Below are 24,829 nucleotides of genomic sequence, written 5' to 3'. Positions count from 1 at the left end.
TTACGCGCCGTGCAGAAGCGTGTTTAGCGCAGAGCTCACGCGCCGTACGGAAGTGTGCTCTGGCGCACCGGAAGCTGCCGGAAGAGAGCGATGGCGGGTTTGACTGTGAGAGACCCTGCGGTGGATCGTTCTCTGCGTTCGGTGTTCGGTGAGACGAATTCGTGGAGCCAAGCATCGGGGAGGGACAGAAAGAGACAGGGAGCAGCAAGGAATGCCCCCTGCACCTCTTGAATTGTTGCAGGAGCTGGTGATGGGTCGGGCTTGCAGCTCTACCTGCCTATCCTTTGGGGCGGCCAATCTAGTGGACTCGCGGGCAAAGTGATGCTCTCTTCCCCTGAGGTCTCAAAGCCTTTCCATGATGTGGCTGAGGAAGTTAAACTAGCGTTCAGTTTCTATGCGTTTCTCCTTTTATGAGCTTCAATTATTGTTTGGAATCGAGGGCGCATGGCAACTGTCCCGTACTACTTCTCACTCCCTATCCCAGAATACAGATTATATGCTGAGTGTATAGAACTATATGTCCACTTCCCGCCCTCTCAAAAGGACTTTCATCCTCTGCTTTTTACCGTAACATTTTAGTTCGATACTGGTAGCGGCCACCTGGAGTCTTAAAGTGGATTGTAAATGAATGAATGAACGAATGATTAAGATCTCGTCGAAGAAATTTTAAAGAGGATCAGGTCTATTCTGAGTAATCTTTTCAGATGAAATAAGTTTCTTTTAAGTACGTGTGGTGATTTTAAAGCACCTTTTGGAAAGAACATAACAAAACAGATTAGAATAATTTTTAAACATCCTCCACTACATTCATGGTTATTCTTGAGTGTGTGTGTATGTGTGGAAATACGGACATAATGTGCCAGTTTTTAAAATACCAAATACATTGGTATTTTTAGTAGTTATTGATAAGACTTGCAGATCTTCAGGTAAATACTAGTGCGAAGGTATTTATTTTCACCAAAGTTAAGGAAAATCATAACACCTGTCAGATAAGTCTGAGAACTGATATTTAGAAGTGCCGATACTTTTTATATTTTAGTCTTAGTGGTTTATTTGTTTTGTAATTAAAGTCAGCAGACAAGATTGAAATGTCTGAAATACCATGGAACTGGGATTGTAGGAACACTATTTTGAGGTAGTTGTTACATTTTCAATGATATAAGTCCTGATTCTGTTTACTTTCTCACAAGGGAAATAGGTTACAAACTCAAGAGTTTTAACATATTGTCTATTTTCTTTCATAGTGGGGAACATTCCATATGAGGCTACCGAAGAGCAATTAAAGGACATCTTTTCTGAGGTTGGACCTGTTGTTAGTTTCAGGTGAGATTCTCCTTTGACTACTTGGGGTTTTCTTTAAAATCACAAGTTTGGCCCTTAGTAATAATAGCAAGGTTTTTACTGGTGACTTTTCACATGCATCCTTCTATTTGTAACAGCTTTATTCAGGTATAATTCACATACCATACAACTGACATTTATTTTTACTAAAAGATACTTTTTTTTCATTTAAAAATGTTTAAAAAAATATTTCAGTGAAGCAGTCAGTTATAACGTTATTTGTCTTACAGTGGACCAAATTAGAACATGGCCATGTTAGCAGGAACACTATATGTGTGTAACATTTGTGCCTGATACTTGGTTCTGCTCTTCCAGGTTGGTATATGATAGGGAGACAGGAAAGCCAAAGGGTTATGGCTTCTGTGAATACCAAGACCAGGAGACAGCACTTAGTGCCATGCGAAACCTGAATGGGCGTGAGTTCAGCGGGAGAGCACTCCGAGTGGACAATGCTGCCAGTGAAAAGAACAAAGAAGAGCTGAAGAGTGAGTATGAACCTGATTTGTACGCAACATGAATTAGTAAAGATGTAACAATGAAGATTTTTCCATTTGTGATATGTTTTAGCACTCGCTGAAATGGTTAGCCTTGTAGCTTCTTGACCCACTTTAGGCGCCTGCATTAGGGAAGTGTATATCTTTGAGAAACAAGGTAAAGTTGACTTTAGAAGTCCTTCAGTTGTGAAGGAGTTGGTTGACAGTTGAAGATGAATTCAGGCTCACCAAGCCATTAGTTGCACTAACTATGTCATTAGTTTACCACTGCTGTAACGGTTTGTCAGATCTGTAATTGGTGGGATTACTAAGGCATTCTGGCTTTCACGAGGCAACAGATCAGGGATTCCATTTTGAAATTAGCATCTTTTTCTATTCTTTTGCTTTTAAAAATTAGCATCTTTATCTATTATTTCTCTTCTGAAATGACTTGTCAGAGGAAATCGATATGCCTCATCCCTAATTCAGGTTAACATTGTCCACCTATGTGATCCTAGTCCCAGCTTTCTTCTGAGAGCAGAAAATACACTCTTGTCACTTTCCTCTGCAGAAATAAGGACTTGCAAATCACTTACTTCTCAGTTCCAGAGAATTTAAAGTTACAACGGGTCCTGGAAAGGAAGCAGCCCTGGAAAGTAAATACTTGAAATGATTTAGCTCATAATTTTGCCTCCTTAACTTTTTGTACTTTCTTCCCGATCAGGCCTTGGCACTGGTGCCCCTGTCATTGAGTCACCTTATGGAGAGACCATCAGTCCTGAGGATGCCCCTGAGTCCATTAGCAAAGCAGTTGCCAGTCTTCCACCAGAGCAGATGTTTGAGCTGATGAAACAAATGAAGGTGGGAGGAGGCATTAGGTTAAGAACAAATCAAATCACATCAAATTTTCGAGGAGTTAATTGATCGAGTGAATGGAAATAATTCCCTGAGCTCAAATATAAGGTGTGCCTGTTGACCACCACTTCTTGCACCTTCGATATGCCGTATGTGCACAGCATATTTTACATTTCGTACAAAGAGCTTTCCATTTTTTGTACACAGACACAACTATACAATCTGGCTTTTTGTGGCCCATAGATATCAGATGTAGATATTCAAATGTGGCTTTTCTCCTAAATGGTGGTATTATGGTATTTGAAATGCCTCTTCCTTCTCTTGCCTGACATGACCAAAATTTTGTGTGCTATGCCAAAACCGATGATAGCTTAAAAAGTTTCTTGAATATTATATTTCTCAGATGGGAATGGCTCTAAATCGCTATTAATTTCTAAGTACTAAGTATTGAACCTGATGATGAATCTATTTATCTTCTCAGCTCTGTGTCCAGAATAGTCCCCAGGAAGCACGGAACATGTTGCTTCAGAACCCTCAGCTGGCTTATGCTTTGCTACAAGCACAGGTAGTGATGAGAATTGTGGATCCAGAGATTGCCCTGGTGAGTGCTTCTTATTCTTTTATGGAAACGCCACGGTAAACCTTGAGTGGGGTAGGAACTGCCTGATTGCTTTGTTAAACAGACAGCTCATAGATTTGTCTTTTCGTTTTTTAGAAAATTCTGCATCGCCAGACAAATATCCCAACGCTGATTGCAGGCAACCCTCAGCCAGTCCACAGTGCTGGGCCTGGCTCAGGATCCACTGTGTCAATGAACCAGCAGAATCCTCAGGCCCCTCAGGCCCAGTCTTTGGTAGGGCTTTATCTCCTAACGTTTCTTTTACGTGTTTTGAATGCCATTTTCATGTTAAGAAGATAATACTGAGAGAAGAACAGTCAGGAGCTGAAGATGATAATTTCAATTCCCGGACATAAAAGCAATTTTCAGTTTGCCGAGTACATGGCATCTGTGCCAAGTTTGTGAAACAAAGAGATCCTTCCTGTGTGTCCTTTTATATAGGCTAATTTGATATTTATGTGCATGTGTGGTACTATGGTTGGCACTTTGTTATTCTACATCCATTTTCTCATTTAGTACTTAGACTCTAATTGAATGAGGTTGGCACTCTTACTATCTCTTTACCAGTGGTAAAAAGTAAAGCTTGCTTGCCAGGAATGACACAAAACTGAAGCCATAAGAAATCAGTACATTTGAAAACTGAAAAATTTCTGTATAGAGAAAAAGAAATAAACTGCAAAGACAAATGACAAATTGGGAAAAACTGTTTGCCACACACATGACGGACAACAGGCTGATTAAGAGTTCTTAGTCATGTTCAAGAATGTTTATTGCCACATTTTAATAGTGAAACATCGAAACATCCTAAATGTAAATCAGTGGAAGAATGGGGAAAATGTTGTATATTTATCCAGTGAAATACTCTATAACAGTTAAATAAATTGCACAGGTCACCATGAATGACTTTCAAAAACCTAATTCCATGTAGTAGTAAAGATGAACTAGGATACATGGTATTAACACAGATAACTCAAAAGTTACAAAAGTGAAAATAAGTGACTGTGGAAGCCTTCCCAAAATATGGGATGTATGTGTTTGCACATATCCCAAAACCATGTTGAATGAGTTGCAAATATGTCTAGTACATAATGATTTACATACAATTTCAAAACGTCTGTAAAAATTCTTAAGTGCTTGTCTTAAGAAGGGGACACAGGATGCAATTGGGGAAGACCATAAGGCAGATTTCAAATATATATAATATATTTATTTCCTAAACTGTATATTTATTTTATTTTCTATGCAATTTATATATCTGGAATTTTTCATAAGAAAAGTGTTCAACCTCAAAATAAGGTAAACATAAACAGAAAGAACAGTAATCTACCATTTTTTACCATTCAGATTGGGAGAGGTAAAGAACTTGAAGTGAACCGTAGGTGCCACGTATGGCCTCACAACACAGATCAGACTTGTCAGTCTCTGCTTTTAGAATATGGTCCATCTTAATTGTGTTCTATATAACCAGGCTCATCATGTGTATTGTCCAGAGGCATATACATACTCTGTTTTTTCTTTTGGTTAGGGTGGAATGCATGTCAATGGTGCACCTCCTCTGATGCAAGCTTCTATGCAGGCTGGAGTTCCAGCTCCAGGGCAGATACCAGCAGCTGTAACAGGACCTGGTCCTGGTTCCTTAGCTCCTGGAGGTATGTTTCAGTTACAGTCTTCACCATTTTGGTATTTTGCTAAAGTTTTGTTGTAGCAAATGTTCTAATGTCGCCAAATTATTATGTGGTAATGAGACCTTTATATAAAATTAATACACAGCTAGGAAGCATATATCCTAGGTGGAGGAAATAGTTGATCTCTTATATACAGAGAGCAGGGAAAAGGACCACAAAATGGAAAAGTATGGTAACACTTCCAAATTAACAAGGGGGAAATGGAATGAATGGAAACTAGCCAACAAAGCCAGCAAATAGAGGGAAAAGAAAACGACATTGTGGAAGTAAGTAATAATAAACATAGAGTAAGGAGGAAGGAATAAAATCTCATACAGTCATTATTCTGCTAAATGTGAATGGACTGAATTTTCCCACTAAAAGCCAGAGACTTAGATTAGGTTAAAAGGCACATTAAAAAAAAAAAGACAGACACAAAATACAGAGTCACATTTGTTATTATTATATTTAACAGATATGAAATTGCATTTCACTAAATATAATCAGACCAAACAACAAAAGGAAAAAAGAATTTTTAAAACTGTATATTTTGGGGCACCTGGGTGGCTCAGTTGGTTAAGCAACTGCCTTCGGCTCAGGTCATGATCCTGGAATCCCGGGATAGAGTCCCGCATTGGGCTCCCTGGTCAGCAGGGAGTCTTCTTCTCCCTCTGACCCTCATGCTCTATCTCATTCTCTCTCTCAAATAAATAAATAAAATTTAAAAAAAAACTGTATATTTTGATTGAAAGTGTGTATATAGAAATTATTACTGAGTATTGCTATTATGCTTGTAGCTTTTTATCATTCAACAATCATAACTAAAAAAGTTATGAGTGAAATAGTGGTTCCCTATATGAAACTCCTATATGAACACATGACATATATCCATATTTAAAGTTTTTTATGCAACATATTTGCCTCTTGTTAATTTATCTAATCTGGGTTAGATTGACTACAACACTACTCATAGAGCATAATTGAATCTAAATTGTTCTGTTTTGTAGAGAAACTGGTCTACAGAGCAAGTTGACAAGGAATAGAGGAAGGGATTTTATTTTATTTTTTTTTAAAGATTTTATTTATTTATTTGACAGATAATGAGAGCAGGAACACAAGCAGAGGGAGTGGGAGAGGGAGAAGCAGGCTTCCCACCAAGCAGGGAGCCCGATGTGGGGCTCGATCCCAGGACCCTGGGATCATGGCCTGAGCTGACGGCAGATGCTTGACAACTGAGCCACCCAGGCGCCCCTAGAGGAAGGGATTTTAAAAGAAATTTCAGCAAACTCATGATTTTCATTTATCTATAGGGTAAATATCTTTCAGTGAAAGAAACGGATTCTGTATTTTATACATTTTTGAGTCATGGGTGCCTAACTTACCTTAAAATATCACAAGTTGAAATGTGGCCCTACTACACATGACAAGTATGCAACCCATGACATAGGCAGCTCATAACATGAGCTGAAAAACACCCAAAGTCGTCTGTATCCTGTTCAGTGACAGAAGTGCCCTGATCATGCACTTGAATGTGACAGGAGTGTCAAATTGCTGTAAAAGTTTCTAAGTGTCTGCTCTCCATTTCTGTACTTAACTTGTCCTGAATTGTTAACATACAGTGTGTGGATCAGCGTTGTCTGTGGACCACACTTTGAGTACCTTTGTACTAATAGACAAATAAGTAAAGATATTGAGGAATAAAGTAGTGGAACCAATAAGCACGATTTATTATGGGAGATTTATGTCTTTTGACTGAAGAATACACTTTTGCCCCCAAATGACCATGGAACAGTTTAAAAAAAAACAAACAAACACATACTTGGCCATAAAATAAAAACAAGTTTAAAAAGTAGAGATTTTACAGGCCACATTCTCTTATTATAAGCCAATAAAATTAGAAGTAATTTTATTATAATAAAATTTACAGTAATACGTTACTGAAAATAACCTTTACTTGGAAAAATAAGGAACATACACTAGGTAATCCTTGAATTAAAGAGAAAATAAAAAGGAGATTTATAAATTACCCAAAAGATAACAAAAAGTGTACCTTATACAAAAAAGTATGGGAAATAGTGAAGGCAGTACTTAAAATGAATATCTTCAAATGCCTGTGTTATTAAAGAATAAAGGATCTCTACTAGTTTTAAAGAATTAAGAAAATAATTTTTTAAAGAAAGAAGAGACCAAAAAGAGGAAATTAATAAATACAGAAGTTGAAAGTAAATGGGAAAGGAACTTAAATTACTGAATTTTCAAGTGGTATTTTTTGTGAGTTTGTAGCATTTCTATTTCTGAAGTTATTAAAACATCACTCAGATTTTTGAAATACCCTGTACAAAACTCCATTGACAGTTGGTGAGAAGGGGAAACAACCTAGTAGAAAAGGAGGCAAAGAAAATGAGTAGGCACTTAATAGAAGAGCAAATCCAAATGGCAACAAAAACAAATGCATTTGTAGTCATGGGATTGCAAATTAAATTACAATATTTCACTTTACTTAAACCCATCAGACTAACCAAAGTCTCAAAGAGAGATGACACTATTGGTGGGGAAAGTGGGATCATAAATTGCCAGTGGAAATGTGAAGTGTTTCAGCCTTTTAAGAAAGTAGTCTCACATTTAAAAATCATGTACACTTTGACCCACCAATTCCACTTCTGGGAAGCTAGCCCCATACAAATAAAAGTGCCATCATGTGATAGTGTATAATATGAGAAATTATGCCCATAAGTCCTTCTGCCACTGCTTTCCTCAGATTCTAAATCTTTGTATTGTTTTAGTGAATGGTCTGAATAAATCAGAGAGTGGTTTGTGGTTAGAAGAGACCTTTGAAATTATGTAGACCTGTGGTTCTCAAACTCTAATGTACAGTAGAATCACCTGATTAGCTTATTAAAGCGCAGATGCTGGTCCCCACCGCCAGACTTTCTAATTCAGCAAGTCAGAGGTAGGGCCCTGGAATTTGCAGTTCTAACAATTCTTTGGTGATACTGACACTTCTGGTCTGAGCAGCACATTCTGAGAACCACTGGTTTAGACCAACTCATTCACTTTACAGATGAGTAAGCATGGGCAAATGTTAACTTTATCGAATCACTTGTTCAAAATCAGTTACTTAGTAGTAGGGGTTGGGGCTAGCACAGGTTCTTAATCCATGGCTCTTTGGTGCCTGGCGTATTAAATGGAATAAGAGAATATGATGTGGGGGCACTTGGGTGGCTCAGTTGGTTTAGCGTGTGCCTTCAGCTCAGGTCATGATTTCAGGGTCCTGGGATTGAGCCCCATGAGCCCTGCATGGGGCTCCCTGCTCAGCAGGGAGTCTGCCTCTCTCTCTCTCTCCCTCTGCCTCTCCCTACCATTCGTGCACGCTCACTCTCTCTGAAATAAATAAAATCTTAAAAAAAGAAAGAATATGATGTGTACTTGATCTTTTAGTTAAGTATTAATGAAGTGCAAACAGTTCAGCTTGTCTTTTCTCCCTACTTACAGCATATATATTTCCTTTGAGGAAAAGAGAATTATTGCTATGTAGAAAGGACGAGACAAGGACTTGTGGTACATAATTATTCTTTGTATAGCAGTCCTCCTATCCCAACTGGTTAGGGTAGAGCAGTGGTTCTCAACCCTATTAGACCCTGTGGCCTCTTTTTATTTTGTAGTGACTTTTTACTATCCTGAAATGAAATGCACAGATGTAACCTACTGAACATAAGTTCCCAAAAAAATATAATGCCCTAACTATAATATAAAGAAGTTAAAAGGAACTTAACCTATAGTAAAGAATATTTTTGATATGCACGTGTTCAGGCACAACTACACAAGAAACCAAAAGGTAACAGTCAGATGCTTGCACCTATCCCATCAGTGTAAAAGCTACAGATGCAGACAAATACAGGTATGATGTTTTGGCAACTCAAATACCAGAGGGACTGTTGACATTAGTGTTGTGATTTTCTCAAATGGTGCAAACTTTTGGTAAAGTTCTTAACAAAACAAAATGCAGTACCTGGAATTGACTCAGTAATTGTATTTCTGGAAAATTCAATATATATGTGTACAGCTGTAAATAGGGCAAAGAGCTTTTTTGTTTACAAATATGGCAGACTTAGGTTCTAAGTTCAGATGACTGTAAACAGATTTTCATTTGTGTTAACGTTCACCAAGACATTTGAAAATTTTGCAAGACAAGATAATTCTGGATTTTGGAGGACTATCTCAGACATTGCAAGGCATCTAGTATCCCTGTTGGCTTCTCATTAAATGCCAGCCATGCCCCATAAATCTTTTCACAACTAAAATCCACAAATTTACAAAATACCCTGGGAACAGTATTGCCTCCTCTGAGAGGAGTTTTGTGGGCAAGTGCCATCATTCTCCTATATCACAGAACTTCCTCCAAGGTTTTAGTAACCAGTGAGATTAAGTATTCTCATTTAACTCATTTTTCTGTCACTGAAGCCTAGAGTTTACTAGCAAACTTTATCTTCTGTATAACTGCATTGTTTAGTGATAATTATGATCTTTCTTTGTAGTTTTCTGCCTGGGAGGCAGAAGAAGGGAATTTGTTAACTCAGCCACTGTCCTAATTTTTTTCTACACAGTCCTAATTTGTGTTTTTCTTTCCTTCCCTTTATCTTCTAGGAGGAATGCAAGCCCAGGTTGGAATGCCAGGAAGTGGACCAGTGTCCATTGAACGGGGACAAGGTAAATAAATATTAATATCTGATTAATGTGGACTGGACTCGGAAATGTTGTATTTATCTGCACTGTCTTAATGTGGCATTCACTAACCACATGTGGTTATTTGAATATTAAATTAACTGAAATTAGGTAGAACTTAAAATTCAGTTTCTCATCACACTAGCCACATTGCAAGTGTTCGACGGCCACATGTGGTTATGGCACCACATACTGGATATGGCAGATATAGAATATTTCCCTCATTGCACAATATTCTGTTGGGGACAGCACTAGTCTAGACTTTCCATCTAGTGACTCAGAGCCCAGCTCTACAAGAATCAAAGCAGATGGATCCTTTGTTTCTATTTAATTTATATCACCTTTTCATAATAGCCTAATGACACTGCTGACATGTTCTCTCTCACCCTTGTGGCTATCTGTTGACTGAGTAAGGAGCTTTAATAATGAGCATGTAACATGTAGAAGCCTAAATCTAAACCACAGAGAAAACTGGGAGGGGATCAGAGGTCTGTGAAGCCTACTTGGTAAGGGTATGTTGTACTGTGGCAGTAACACTGGATACCATAGCAAGAGCCACTCCAGAATCTCCAAATTATTTCCCTCTGTTGCTGGAGTTTGAAGAAACAGAAAATGCAGTGGTTTGGTTGAAAGCAACGTTAGGAGGAGAGAGAGTGAGAAAACAGAAGCAACTAACAGTAAAACTGAGGGCATACTATAGGCCAGGCACTTTAATTTTCATAGACAACTGTGTGAGTTAGGGGGCAGCACCTCAGTATTCAGATAAAGAGATGGAAGCTCAGAGTTTTAAGTTACTTATTCAAGGGCACATGGTAAGTAAATACTGCTGAGTAACGTGGACAGGACTTGGGGCACTCATCTCTTCCAGCTAGTAAGTGGCAGAGCAAGATTCTGAAGTCTCTGACTAAAATCTTCCTCTTTCTGAAAATCCACACCGCCTCTATTAACTTCCAGAAACACTCTTCAGTGTCTTCCATCCTTATTCATGTTGTCATCGTGATGAGAAAGAACTGCTTTGGGCAGCACAGAGAAACTTAAGTTACTTCTTAGCATATGGCCTATAAGTGAAACCCATTTTTTAAAAGCAAAATATTAAGGTAGAGCCTGTGTACTATATTCCTCGTCTACAGTTTGTCCATTAGGGTTGGTTGCTGAAGTGACAGAACGGATCATCTGGTCAGATGGTCGACAGTGGGACAAGCTCTTGACCAAATGCCTCATCTAAGCAGCCTGTGCTTTTGTGCTGTTGTGCCCCCACGCCCTTGACCACTCTCAGTAGATGGTGTGTGCATCCACAGTATTTCTGCACTAGGGAGAAGGCATTGGGGTTCCAGTCATATTTTTCTTCTTCCCAAGCCATCAATCAATCAAACTTCAGCCGTTTAATATATATTTCCACAAGACCTCTTTTTTCCCGCTATAGTTCTCTTCATCTCTCTGGGTCAAAAGTTAGCAAAGGGAAATGACTTGAGTTCTGAAGGTATATGAGGTGTGTCTTCTCGAAGAGATAAAGTGAGATGAGTTTCTTTTATAGTTTTTGTTCAGTACCCAGCAGAGGAAGCAAGAATCTTTCCACTTGTACCCAGTTTTCTTTCTTTTCCTGGAAGCCATACTTCTTATGCACCTTTGTAATGGTAAAAGGAGACAGTGAGATTAGTTTAAGAAGACACTTCTTGCCTTCTGCCACCTCTGTGTAGTGTTGGTGCCCTTGTCATCTCATTAGTCTTTGTCTGCTGTTGTCATGGTGTTTGGTTATCACCGGGGACTCGTAGCAGCGGAGTATTTTTTGAGGAGTGATATTCTCTTTCTTTGTCTAAAGGTCATTCACTGCATTTCCCGCAAAGATTTTTGTGCTTTAAAATACGGCAAAAAATCGTACGGTCCACTTCTGTTATGGGCCTCTTCAGAAAAATCTTGCCTTCCAGATTCAGTACAATCTCTTTCATGTTTTGCTTATGAAACTATGTTTATGTTCTTTGCCTAACTAGAGGTTTAGAACCATACTTTTTATGTTTTGTTTCCTTTCTTGTAATGGTATAAGGAGATTTAGGTGGACTCATAGTAGCAGAGGTGAAAATGGAGAGTGGCTGAATAAAATCAGGGGCCCACCGGTTTCACCTTAGGAGGCAATCTCATTACAGCAGAAGAGTTTCAGATCCCAAAGAAGCTACTTATAGGAAGATTTTGTAGCCTGGGGCAGGCTCCTGAACTCTTGGCTTTTTAATTTACATGTGTAAATCTCCACCGTCTGTCTGTGTATGATTCTGTGTGTGTGTGCGTGTGTGTGTGCGTGCGTGCGCGTGCGTGCAAGCTATTTTAAGTGTCTGCTCTTTCTCCTTTTGAACTTACTGCTCACCTAGGAACCCTACAGCACTCGCCCGTGGGACCCGCCGGGCCTGCATCAATTGAGCGAGTTCAAGGTACCCATTGTATCTGCGGGTTTCCTTTTGCTTGTGGTGTTCAGGGTGGGACGTTGAGAGGACAAGGGCTGCTTGGCAGTCATCCTCACGTTCGGAACCCAAAAGGGTAGTGTTTTGGGCTTTTGTTTTTACATTTTTTCCTGTTGGGGCCACAAGCCTAAGATTGACCTCTTCACACAGGGCAGAGAACATGGATGATATGGGCATCTGTCCGAGGCTGTACTCCCTCCCTACTGGTGTCAGGAGGCTTGGATGGAATAGCAGTCTGTAAGGAGACAGCAGGTTCTTGCAGAGCCATGGCAGTGTTCACATATGCCAAGACCCTACCTCTCTTTTGTGACTCTGGTCCTTGAACTAAGATTGATTATAAGGAAAACCAGGAGCATAAGTTTCTTCAGGTTGCAGTGCTAGTCCTTGGCAGGTTGCTCCCCACTTTGCTCTTTATATAATTCCATCCATACCTCTGACATGGCACAGATGCTGCCTACACCCTGCTTCTGTTCTTGAGCTGCAAGAGGAGTCTGCCGTGGTGAGGTTTCACCCGCTCTCAGGTGTCTGAATTATGTTGTCAGTGGTATATAGAGTCATTTCTTGTTTCCTTCTGTGTCCTTCACAACAGTAACTCCCTGTTTGTTTCCCTGTCAGTGCCGATGCAGGACCCCAGAGCCGCTATGCAGCGTGGGCCCTTGCCTGCCACCGTCCCAACTCCTCGAGGTCTATTGGGAGACGCTCCAAATGACCCGCGTGGAGGCACTTTACTTTCTGTAACTGGAGAGGTAGAGCCTAGGTAAGCGCTAACATAGAAGGAAAAGACTGCGGGGATCCGAACTTTCCCTTGGTCTGAGAACACTGTCGTTCTGTACCTGTTTGCCTACTTCAGCAGATAAATAAATATTCATGGCCGCTGTCCGAGACTAAGGATGCACTTCTCCTTGGACAGAACTATATCTGTTGAGTATGTCATTTTGAATGAACCATGGCTACCCGAGTCTTTAGAAATTGGAAATTCTAGCACATACCCAAACGGGAAAAACTTCTGTTGCTTCTCGGTAGTAGCAATAATGATAAGATGATGATGATTGATATGAATGGGGATTATGCCTCTGACTCTGCTGTGAGTACTTTACTTCGATCATCTCATTAAATCCACACAACAGCCCTGTGAGATTGGTACTAATACAGTCCTATTTTACAGATGAAGAAACCGAGGCATAGAGAAGTTAAGTAAATGTGCCCAAGATCACACAGCTAATAAGGGATAAAGCCTAGATTTGAACCCATAGAGTAATCCACGTTCTTAAGCACTGTACTACATACTCGTTCTATACAATGGATATCCATTACCTCCTCCTTAATTATGAGTGCCGTAAGCAAATATGAAATTCTAGAATACGTGCGTTTATATCTCCATAGCTTTTTTTTTTTTCCTTTTTGGACCTGTTTGGTGTTTATTCTCTTAGCATTTATAGACTGATGTTTGCATCAGTTCTTTGATTTTTTTACTTACTGATCTTCTGGTTGACTCTTTTTTTGTTGTTTTGTTCTGTTTTAAAATGTAACATTTTTCTCCATCTCTAGAGGTTACCTGGGACCACCTCATCAGGGTCCACCCATGCACCATGTCCCGGGCCATGACAGCCGTGGCCCACCCCCACATGAGTTGAGGGGAGGGCCATTAGCTGAGCCCAGACCTCTAATGGCGGAGCCAAGAGGACCCATGCTAGATCAGAGGGGTCCACCCTTGGATGGCAGAGGTAAGGGGAGACCACGTCACAAGGCCGACTGGTAGTTGTGGGCTGATAATAAACCCAACTGTCTTAGGTTCTAATCTGGAATAAAGAAGGCTGGGGCAGTGGGATTGGCAAACATATTTAAGATTTATCTGCAGACCTGTAAAACTGGGAAGGAGAAAATGGTCTCGTGTACAGTTGACCGTTGAATAACACGTTTGAACTGCGCAGGTCCACTTACACATAGATTTTTTTTATATAAATATAGTGCAGTACTGTAAGTGTATTTTCTTTTTCTTAACGATTTTCTTAATAACATTCTCTTTTCTCTAGCTTACTTTATTGTAAGAATGCAGAACAATACATATAGCATACAAAACAGGTGTCCATCAACTGTTTATGTTTTTGGTAAGGCTTCCAGTCAGCAGTAGGCTACTAGTAGTTAAGTTTTGGGGGAGTGCTCCAATCCTCACCTTGTTCAAGGGTCCCCTGTAGCTGGGGGGAGATGTGATTGGAGGAATAGATTTCTTTCTTTGATTATTGTTTCTTTTTGCAGTAAAGATGAGTAGCTACACAATGGTTTTCTTACAACTTACTTTACAGGCGGAAGAGATCCCCGAGGCATAGATGCACGAGGGATGGAGGCACGAGCCATGGAGGCTAGAGGATTAGATGCCAGAGGATTGGAGGCCCGTGCGATGGAAGCCCGTGCGATGGAGGCCCGCGCGATGGAGGCCCGCGCGATGGAGGCCCGTGCAATGGAGGCCCGTGCAATGGAAGTCAGAGGGATAGAGGCCAGAAGTATGGATACAAGGGGCCCGGTCCCTGGCCCTAGAGGCCCTATGCCTAGTGGAATCCAGGGTCCCAGTCCAATTAACATGGGGGCAGTTGGCCCCCAGGGATCCAGACAGGTATGTGCGATACTCACTTCTTGCTTCTACATGAAATCGTGATCTATTCCGGAATTGACCGTTGAGCCTGACTATGACTGCTTTCTGATTTGGGCTATTTCTCAGCTTGTTAGAACAGGAAGATTAGAAAACTCCCTTCTTCTAGTTTCTCTGTCCCTTAAGGTGGTTATTTTCTGGCCACCAGGATTGTAGCAACCTTGTCCCACAGTTTAAGGAGTTCTTCCATTCAGAGCAGAGCCCCTGCAGATTTAGGAGACAGAGTGTGTATCACTAGAATCTAGGCATGGATAATTTGAAAAACTTCCCCCACGCGATTCTAACGTACAACCGTAAGAACTGCATTAGAGCATGTGAAGAGCTATTAGCAGTCATTTCGATAATCTTAGGTTTGCAGAAACCTATTTTAGTTTACTTTCATCACGTAGCCTAAGTGAACAGTGGAATATGAAAGGCAGGTTTTACTAACGTTCACCTTAAAACCTATGGAACTGAATTCTTATCTCTTCTTTCTCCTTATTTGGCTCTCTCTAGCTAAGTGTATATGGCGATCTCTGATCGTCTATGTGTTGTCATCTCCTCCTTCTCCACACACAATTGGTTGTGGGGAGATGGTATGTGTGTCTGTTCCCTGAATTTGTATGTGCTAGCACCTTCGTCTCCCTCTTGCCCTTCCTTCCTCTATGTACTTCTTCTCTCTTCTCTCTTCCATATGTTTATGTGTCTTGCTCCCCTGTGTGTGTATGTGTGTGTGAGACAGAGAGAGAGAGGGAGGGAGAGTGTCACTGGAATGGAACATGTCAGTCATCCAATTCTCTCATTTTATAGGTGTGGAAACTGAGATCCAAGAATTCAGGTGGCTTATCCAAATTCACACAGCTAAAAAGTGACAGAGCAAGGAGTAGAACCCCCTGTTTTTTTCAGTGTACCACTCAATCCTGTTATCTGCACATCATGTATGTGTATGTGTATGTCTACCTTCCCCTCTTTAATAGGAAATACGAATATGTTGTTTTCTGGTACGTGTAAAAGAAAACTGTTCTCCTTTTTTCAAATTGTGCTTTTTAAAAATGTGTCTGTGGGCCTTGATGTTTATTCTGCCCTCTAGGATCAGTAGCCTTATAATAGAAATGGTTTTTATTCATTTATTCAGTCATTCAGCAGATATTTATTGAGCACCTACTGTGTACCAGAGAGAGCTCTAGGTACTGAGGATATAGCAGTGTGAACAAAACAAAGTCCCTGCTCCCGTGGAGCTTGCATTCTAGCTGGGGAGACTGACAACAAATAACTACATGATGTCGTTATATAATTCTGTCAGTAGTTTTGTGGAGAAAGACATTGAAAATAATGTTTGGAAGACCATTTCTGGATAATGTGTTGCTGTTTTGTCTCTGCTAGTGCTTGAACTCATTACTCTGTAATATTAGATTTTATATAGTTTTCATTAGTAGATTGTATAAAGCCTATTGGATCTGAGTGGAAAAAAATAAAAATTTTATCTTCAAACCTTTTTTATATTGTTTAAATTAATATGTTTACTCATATATAAGAGAGATAGTGAGATCCTTGCTTCCTCCCCTGTATCCGTCTCCCCTGTGACCCCCAACCCCTATAGATCATTGCTTTTATTCAATTTTGGATGTATCTTTCTAACAAAGAAGAAGATATTAGGAAGAAATGCATCTGTATTTCCTTTCTTTCACTGTTCTGTGCTTTGTTTTTTTTTTAACTTTACAGTATATCCCTAATTCATAATTTTAAATCAGATTTTAAAATTAACTCCAGTTCACCTAGTTGGAAATTTGTTAGTTAAAAGGCTTATTATTAGTAGGGTGATTATATGACTTATCCAAACAGGGACATGTTTGGAGTGAGAGTGCTGTTAAATAGTTACTCTGGGGCAAAAGCATAAACTGGGACTTAGGCAGACCTTGGACGTGTGGTCACCTATATTGTGACTTGTCTGCCTAGAACATGTTGGCACTCCTGGAAACTTTAAATGGCCATTATTGAATGGTTAGCTCATGATAATAATACCTCAAATTAGTATTAACTGTGAAGCTTCCAAAATGTTGTTCTCCTAGATGTTTCAGATCTGTAACGTAACATTAAGGTTCAGACCGGTCTCTGGATTCAGTATTGATAAAGAACAGAAAGTGATAATGAAGTGTGTTATGCTTCCTTCCCTTCTTAAACAAGATAATAAAAAATGATTTTAACCATTTTTGATTACTCAAGGTCATTATTGCATGTGCCTCTTATTGTATATGCTATAATAGAAAGTACAGTTATCTCCTGTTTGGTTTCTGGTCTCCTTCATCATCAGGCTGTCGCCTGGCTCTTCACATTGCTGTCATGGTATCTGCTCCTAACAGTGTATCCACATTTCTTTTTGTGCTTTGCTGCTTCTGATCTACTGGGGAAGCAGGTAACTAAGCTTGTTCGCAGTTTGTGTTTCATAAGAGTACCTAAACTCTGGGTGAATGCCTGAGTGTGAACATAACAACATAGGGACCTTTAACAGTTATTCTTGGTGCTCTGAGGCCTTTTCTTTGGGTTCTGGTGGTCTTCCCAAAGATCGAACTCGCTGAAGATCTTAAATAAGTGTGATATAACTGCATTTTGTTCTTTTAACTTGAGTCAGTCCTATTTCTTGGTCTGTATCTAGCAGAAAGCATCTGCTGCATATTCTCTCTGGAAAGTTATAAAAAGCAAATGTTGGGCTAATAGCAGTCTTTTTCCCAGAGGCCTTCCCATCTCCTTTCTGCCTCTGCCATAATGATCGTCTCTGCCTTACTTGTGGGATAGGGTCCTTTGGGGCGAACTGCCTATGTCTTATTGAACTAGAGGTAGGCGGTATCTCTGTGAATGAAGCTTCCCCAGTGGACCAGCATACATTATCTCTAGAATCTGCTGGCTTTCATTTCTGTTTCCACTGAGCACTAGTTTCTAGGATGTTCTGTTTTCTCTGTGCTTATGCGGCTGGATTTTGCTTGATTTGATGGTACTGTGTGATATTTGTTGATGATGCTAGAGCTGCCGTAAGCAAATGTGTCTAACTCGCTAGTTGATCTCTTGCTAAACCCTGCCTCCTGCCATTGCTAACAGTAGGAAATGATCTTCAGAGTCATTAATTTGCTTTTTTTTTTACTCATATCCATAATGAGATCATATCTTTCACATTGCTGTTACTGGATTCTGAATACTATATGAGAAGTTCTGAAAACTCTCCTCCTCCTCTCTCTTTGTGCACATAGGTCCCAGTCATGCAGGGAGCAGGCATGCAAGGAGCGAGCATTCAGGGTGGAGGTCAGCCTGGGGGCTTTAGTCCTGGCCAGAACCAAGTTACCCCACAGGATCATGAGAAGGTAAGCAATACTGTCTGTCTTCAGAGGCATACATCTTTTGGATTCCTCTTTTCAGTTACGATGTGGAGGTCCTGGGTCTTTAGAGTTCATTTGGAAGTGATGTTTACTCTTACAAGTTTTTATGATCTTGTTATCTGAATATCTGTGGGCCTGGTCTTAAAATTCTTAAATGGATGTATGTAAATGGCAACTTATCTTACATTTCAGACTCATCGGCCAATAACAGTTTTTTGTGCTGATTGACCTGAAGCTCTAAGTCCCTTTTCTTCCCCTCCTCTTTCTGCTTTATCCCTAAAAATAATAGCAGATTCCCCATGAGTATATATGTTTCTATATTTGACCATCATGGGGAGCTCACGTCTGATGGAAAGACTAAAACTTGTGAAAAAGAGAGACTTTTAAAAGGGGATTAAAGGGGCGCCTGGGTGGCTCAGTCGGTTAAGTGGTTAAGCGTCTGCCTTCGGCTCAGGTCATGATCTCAGGGTCCTGCTGGGATTGAGCCCCACATCAGCTTCGGGCTCCCTGCTCAGTGAAGAGTCTGTTTCTCCCTCTGCCTCTGCCCCCCTCCCCCCACTCATGCTCTTGTGCATGCTCACGCTCTGTCTCTCTCTCTCAAATAAAGAAATAAAATAAAAAGTCTTTAAAACAGGATTACAAACTGAAGACTTCCCAAGGTCCACAGATAGCATGTTAGTCTGCAAGAACTTTGGGTTCATGCAGGTGTCTGTTTGATTTGAGTCTCCTAATCTTAGTATGATTGTACTTGAGCTTTTCATTGTGCCTTTTCTCACCAGCCGGTTTTGGTTTGATTTGGTTTGGGGTGGGGTTTTTTTGCCTGCAATATTCTATGTGTGAGGTATCCTTCCTTTTTGGACAGAAGCTGGTGGTGTTTTTTTAGCTGCCATCATTAAAGCTCATTCCCTTTCTTTTCTCTTCACAGGCTGCTTTGATCATGCAGGTTCTTCAGCTGACTGCAGACCAGATCGCCATGCTGCCTCCTGAGCAGAGGCAGAGTATCCTGATCTTAAAGGAACAAATACAGAAATCCACTGGAGCACCTTGAAAGGTGAGCAGACTTAACCTGCCTAAGTCAAACAAACTCCTTGTGCATTTGGGGTATTAGATACTTTCAGCCTTAACCAACAACATTCTCCTGATCTAAAGACTATCCGAGGCCCACACTCCTCGTGGCTAGACTCTTCACCCTTCATTAGGTCAGCCTCTGTCAGGGTAGGGAAAGGCAACAGGGTATCTGTTCAGTTGTTGAGTTGGTTGTAATCTTTTTTAACCTTTCTTTCCTAATGGCAAAAGTAACGTGATCACTTTTACAAAATGAATCAAATACAGAAATGGAGAAAAGTTGGGGTAAGAAGCTCTGCTTCCTTAACCTCCTTCCCCAGACAACCTCTAAGTATAGTTTGTTGTGTATCCTTCCAGGATCAGTTGTGTTATTTTACTCCAGCTGTCCCATCAAAATGGAGAAAATACAAAGCATTTCAATAAAACGTATAAATATTTTGGTTTCCAGTATTTATTTAATATTAACTATTTTGATGTTAAACTGTTAGAGCACATATTTCAGGGTAGTGACCGTCCGCCATCACCATCAGTCCCTTTACGTTTTAGAGGTTGCTGTACACTGCTGCCCTTTCTTTTTCTTCCTTATCTGTCAGATAAAACGGATCATAATCATGGAAGCATCTGATTCCATGTATTGGCATTTCTTTTAAAAACCATTTTGTCCAGCATCTTGTATTTCATAAATAATTGTTTTCTTGGGGCGCCTGGGTGGCTTAGTCAGTTAAGCATCTGCCTTCAGCTCAGATCTTGATCTCAGGGTCCTGGGATCGAGCCCTGCGTCGGGCTACTTGCTCAGTGGGGAGCCTGCTTCTCCCCCTGCTTGTGCACACGCTCTCAATTCTCGCTGTCAAATAAATAAATAAATAATCTTTAAAAAAAATAAATAATTGTTTTCTTTTTTCTTTAAAGATTCTTTTAGTTTTAAATAATCTCTGTACCCAGCTTGGGACTCAGACTTACAATGCTGAGATCAAGAGTCGTATGCTCTACCAACTGAGCCAGCCAAGCACCCCAATAATTCTGTTTTCTAAAAACAGCTTAAAATTCACATTGTCCCAGTGTCAGCTGGAATATCACATTTTGAACTTCTGCTTGTTACCCCATCTGTATTATAATCCCATTCATATATTATCATATAATAGTGAACTCATTTACACTACTTAGCAGTCTTTACCAAATACATTGTGTTTTAATCCATATTTGCAAAGTTATTAAAATATCTAAACTGGAAATATGCTTCATATCTGTATTTAGACTTTGTTTTCTTAATAATTTATTTTATTTATTTATTTGACGGGGGGCGGGGAGAGCACAAGCAGGTGGAGCTGCAGGCAGAGAAAGAGGGAGAAGCAGGCTCCCCGCTGAGCAGGGAGCCCGATGCGGGGCTCGATCCCAGGACCCTGGGAGCATGACCTGAGCTGAAGGCAGACGCTTAACTGACTGAGCCACCCAGGCATCCCTGTATTTAGACTTTAAATGACTGAACTATAATGAGAAGCTATCATAGATGGATAGCTAGCCAGACTTTTGGTATGACCACTACTTTACCTTTTTAGTCCAGGTGCCCAAGGCCATTTTTTTTTTTAGTAGAAATATAGACTATTATATTCAGAGGAATAGATTAAAAACTGTTCCCCTCTTTTACTTTTTCTAATTTATTTATGTCAGAGAAGGTATTCCCTACAATATGGGGAAATTACTGTTTTTAGATAGTGGAGACAGAAATGTTTCTGAAAGTTCTTTCATTACGTATTCTAGCTTATAAGATATTTCAAAGCCTTGCACATACACCACAGGGCAAAGGTTTTTGTTTGTTTTACATTTTATTTTGAAATAATTATAAATTCACAGAAGGTTGGAAAAATAGTACAAAGAACCTCTTGTACCCTTCCCCCAACTTCCCCCAACTTCCCCCAGTGATAACATCTTGAGAAGCTGTTGTGCAATACCTTTTTGGTTTGTAGTACAAAACCAAGAAACTGACATTGGTACATTACTGTTAACTAGACTACAGACCTTATTCCATTTTCACCATTTTTTAAACCTACATTCAGTTTTCACCATTTTTTAAACCTACATTCATGTGAGTGAGATGTGCTGTGTGCATGTAGTTCTATACAGTTTTACGTGGGCAAGGTTTTAATGTGTATTTGCTGTTACCCGTGCAAGGTTTTAATGTGTATTTGCTGTTACCTGTGCATACTGTGGCGAAAATGGTGGCTCTCTGTCCATCCGGTACCTTGCTGGTTGTGATCCATTTCTGCTATCACTTGTGACAGGTCTCTCTACTATTACTGTTAGATCAGTGGTTCTCAACCAGAGGCAGTTTTGCTCCCTGTAGGACATTTGGAAATGTCTGGAGACATTTTTCATTGTCACAACTTTCGGGATATGGTATACTAGTGGTATTCAGTGGGTAGAGACCAGAGATGCTTCTAAACATCCTATAATCGTAGGATATCTCCCCCCCCGCCCCCCGCATAACAAAGAGTTATCTGTCTCCAAATGTCAGTAATGCTGAGGTTGAGAAACCCTGCTATAAGAGGTGATTACTTTGGGGATCCTGGAGGCAGACCCCTTAGGAATCTCTCCCTGGTGATTTGCTCTTTTGCATAGCCTCCCTCCCCCACTTTGAAATTTTTTCTCCTGATGTTTGGGAAAGAGAACTTTGTCTCCATTTCTAATGGCTTTCTCCCAACTTTTCCTTACAGGTTTTCAAAAATACCTGGCAACAAATCGGGAAATTAATTCCATAACTTTGTTGAAATGTTGCAAAAAGATGACTTCTGCATCCTAACCCTTGAATGACTCAAATTGGTGCCAGGTGGAGGATTCCCATCACCTTCTCTCAGAACAAAATCAGTTCATTCTGTTGTCTTAGTTTGTATATTTTCTGTGACTTGAAATAAACTTTGAACACAATTTTAGTATACTACAAATTGATACACACGACCTTTTTGCTTTTAAAAGGCTGAACACCAAGGGTGAAACCTTAGATGTGTTTTCAACCCTTACCGCAGTATTGTACTTTAATGTTATATTGCCATAGTTCTGTTTTTCCTTTAAGTTAACCACTTATTCTTCTTGGTGATATTTGAGAATTTCTCAGAAGCAATGTTTTCTGGAACTTAGTTTTTGCTTTGTTTGCTTCCAGCAGGAATAATAAGATTTGCCCTTTGAGAACTTGCTAGAACTTCTGAGTTTACTGGGAGAAAATAGCCCCTGCTTAGAGCTATTAAATGGTCAGAAGGCCAACAAAGCAAAGAGCCTAGCAGAGCAGTGTATTTAGTTTAGGAAAATCTAATGATCAAAATGCACTTTTTTTTTATCAATAGCAGGTTTATTCACATGCATATTTCAGAGCTAAGACAAAAATGTTATATTGGCACTGGTTCAAGTGTGTCAGCAACACAGGAGACTGTTAACATTTACCTGTCTGTTCTAAAACTCTTCAGTCTTGGTAGTCAACCTTAAAAGTTAAAGAAGCCACTAACGTTTCACATGTTCAAGATGAAGTAAAAACTAAATAGAAGTCAAAGGAACAAAATACATTTCATTCTGCCTTCTAGATAATCACTAACTTATAGCCTTCCCCCATAACCAAATTTATTTTGGGAAATTAAAACATAGAAAACCCTAAAACTTTTACATTCTTCTCATTTATTTTAAGAGGACCAAATGTAGATCACAAGCAGTCAGATTGCCCATTAGGCCTGCCCCTGCCTGCTTCCTTACAGATGGATGTGACAGTAATTAGTGCCACTTGCTCTGACCTATGGCTCCTCCTGCCTAGTATTCTCTCTCTCATAGTGGCATTAAGGAGGAACATGATTTCTCTCCCATCAGGCCAACCTCAAGAGGTTAAGAGATGCCTTAATAATTAGTAAAGTTCCACTGGAACTATTCTTTGAACCTATTTATATTCTCAGAATCCTACCCTCTGGGTGAGGATTATGGTCAAGTGAATTAAAAGCCTGCCATAGGCTTAGAGAATGTAATAGCATATTGCTTACATGTCAAGCAAAAGAATGCAATGATAATCAACTTTATGAGAGACATTGAAATTGAGGGATTTTCTATTCTGATATGTAAACGTTTACTACAACAAAAATTTGCTGAATAAGCTACTTCATATTACAACCTAGGAAGAAAAACGCTCAAAACAGCTGAGGAGCTTTCTGGGTCTCCTGCTCATCCCCAATTCAGGCTTGGATGTTGATTATACATAGGATTTATTATTATCATTACCTTTTCTGCCTACTTCCATGAATATTCTAGGCCTTAACATGTTGATTTTAGCAGTAGTCCTATCTCAAAGTATTGATATAGTTAGACATTGAAACCGAGAGTGAAGCCTTTCTCATTAGGAACTCATTATGTAAGTTTCAAGGAACACTAAGATTCCAGATCAAAATCAACGAAGATCAGATTATGTAGTCAGCAGTTGTCTAAGAGGAACCAAATCATCCAGGTTCCATTGTGCATTTTCCTAAAGCCTTATTAAATTTCATTTAGATTGTTGAAATCCAGGAAATCAGCAACAGCAAGGATATTGCAATCTGTTCCTATGGAAATATCCATTACTATTTTTTCTGATGTCCAATTAATAAATGAAACACAATTAGCTGCCGTGAGTTCATGACACCTTTGTTTTGTTCAGACTAGTTACTGAAAATGGATCTTACTAATCCTTCAAGTCATACAGATTTTTGGATAATCAGAAACAACCATCTGTTCATTTTTGGTCACTTAATGGTAGAGAAATAGGTGCTATAATGCTAATTTAGTAGAAACATTCTTACAAATTTAATCAGTTGACTTGTCTTTGGGCACAATGAAGTATGGGTTTTTTTTCCCCTCTTTTAAGGGCCCCCCCCAGTCTTCTTCGCTTCTACTGATCACTGTGACTACTAACATCCCAGAGCCAGGTGGATGGGAGAAATAAAAAGCATTTTGATAGGAGATAAGACATTTTGCTTATGTCATTAGGTGAATGATTCCTTAATAAATAGGGAAGAGCCGGAAAAATGGTATCAAAGTTTTAAATTACCTTTTTTAAAAAAGAAACGTTCGTAAACCACCTTAGTAAAAATGATGATAAAGAGCCCCTGTTGACTAAGTCATCTTAAGATGGAGTTCAAGTTTTTGCAATTATTTCCAACAGAACCATGTAAGCTAATGATAATCTGACTTTCAATTATAATTTCAATTATAATTAGCATTGTTTCAAGATTTTCTTTCCCAAATGGAGAACCTAGATTAAGTAATAAGATTCATTCATTAAGCAAAGAGGAAAATCCTTCATTTCTTGACAAGCAAAAATAAGTAAAGCAGAAATTGCTATTCACACTGGATAAGAACATGTTTTAAATAACAGTAAGAATGTACATAGTGTTATATAGGGATGGGGTTCTTGGTGATTTTATGTTCATTGTTTTATTATTTATGCTTATGATTATGTTTTGTCATTAATTCTTCAATAAATTTTTTATTTAAAAAAAATCACCCTATTTACAAATCTTCTTTGAAGGTGAGAGGGAGGGGAAAATATGACCGAAGGCTGGGAGATTCCAAGTAACACTTGGAATCAACAGTATCACCTGGGGTCAAGTCATGTAGTTGTCAACCACCTCGGCTCTCAGGCCT

The 24,829-nt window shown here is 39.6% G+C and overlaps 1 protein-coding gene across 3 annotated transcripts; it reads left to right on the top strand.

Annotated features, from left to right (window-relative positions):
• The first annotated feature begins 14 nt into the window (after window positions 1-14).
• CSTF2 (cleavage stimulation factor subunit 2) lies at window positions 15-24,629 on the top strand. 3 transcript variants are annotated; one of them, XM_032390058.1, is made up of 16 exons: window positions 15-148; window positions 1,245-1,323; window positions 1,657-1,826; window positions 2,539-2,675; window positions 3,151-3,270; window positions 3,385-3,522; window positions 4,814-4,937; window positions 9,597-9,659; window positions 12,035-12,094; window positions 12,275-12,361; window positions 12,740-12,881; window positions 13,673-13,848; window positions 14,428-14,735; window positions 17,993-18,103; window positions 19,044-19,169; window positions 21,895-24,629. In XM_032390058.1, the coding sequence occupies exons 1-15, from the start codon at window positions 91-93 to the stop codon at window positions 19,164-19,166; spliced, it is 1,896 nt and encodes a 631-aa protein (XP_032245949.1). In that variant the 5' UTR covers window positions 15-90; the 3' UTR covers window positions 19,167-19,169; window positions 21,895-24,629. The 3 variants fall into 3 exon arrangements, with proteins under 3 accessions (XP_032245949.1, XP_032245950.1, XP_032245951.1); XM_032390059.1 differs by lacking the exon at window positions 12,275-12,361 and having other exon boundaries at window positions 21,895-22,118; XM_032390060.1 differs by lacking the exons at window positions 12,035-12,094; window positions 12,275-12,361 and having other exon boundaries at window positions 21,895-22,118.
• The last annotated feature ends 200 nt before the right edge of the window (window positions 24,630-24,829 follow it).

This window comes from Phoca vitulina, unplaced genomic scaffold (assembly GCF_004348235.1).
Source record: "Phoca vitulina isolate PV1807 unplaced genomic scaffold, GSC_HSeal_1.0 scaffold57, whole genome shotgun sequence".
In the NCBI taxonomy this organism is placed as follows: Eukaryota; Metazoa; Chordata; class Mammalia; order Carnivora; family Phocidae; genus Phoca; species Phoca vitulina.
The sequence above is the reverse complement of the archived record's forward strand: the minus strand, read 5'-3'. Positions and strand labels throughout refer to the sequence as shown.

What these genes read in the sequence shown, in the direction of transcription:
- CSTF2 (XM_032390058.1), top strand. Translation starts at nt 91, where the DNA reads ATGGCGGGTTTGACTGTGAGAGACCCTGCGGTGGATCGTTCTCTGCGT. An exon ending in GAACAAAGAAGAGCTGAAGA is followed by an intron (nt 1,827 to 2,538) that starts GTGAGTATGAAC and finishes CTTCCCGATCAG; the next exon opens with GCCTTGGCACTGGTGCCCCT. An exon ending in TGGATCCAGAGATTGCCCTG is followed by an intron (nt 3,271 to 3,384) that starts GTGAGTGCTTCT and finishes TTCGTTTTTTAG; the next exon opens with AAAATTCTGCATCGCCAGAC.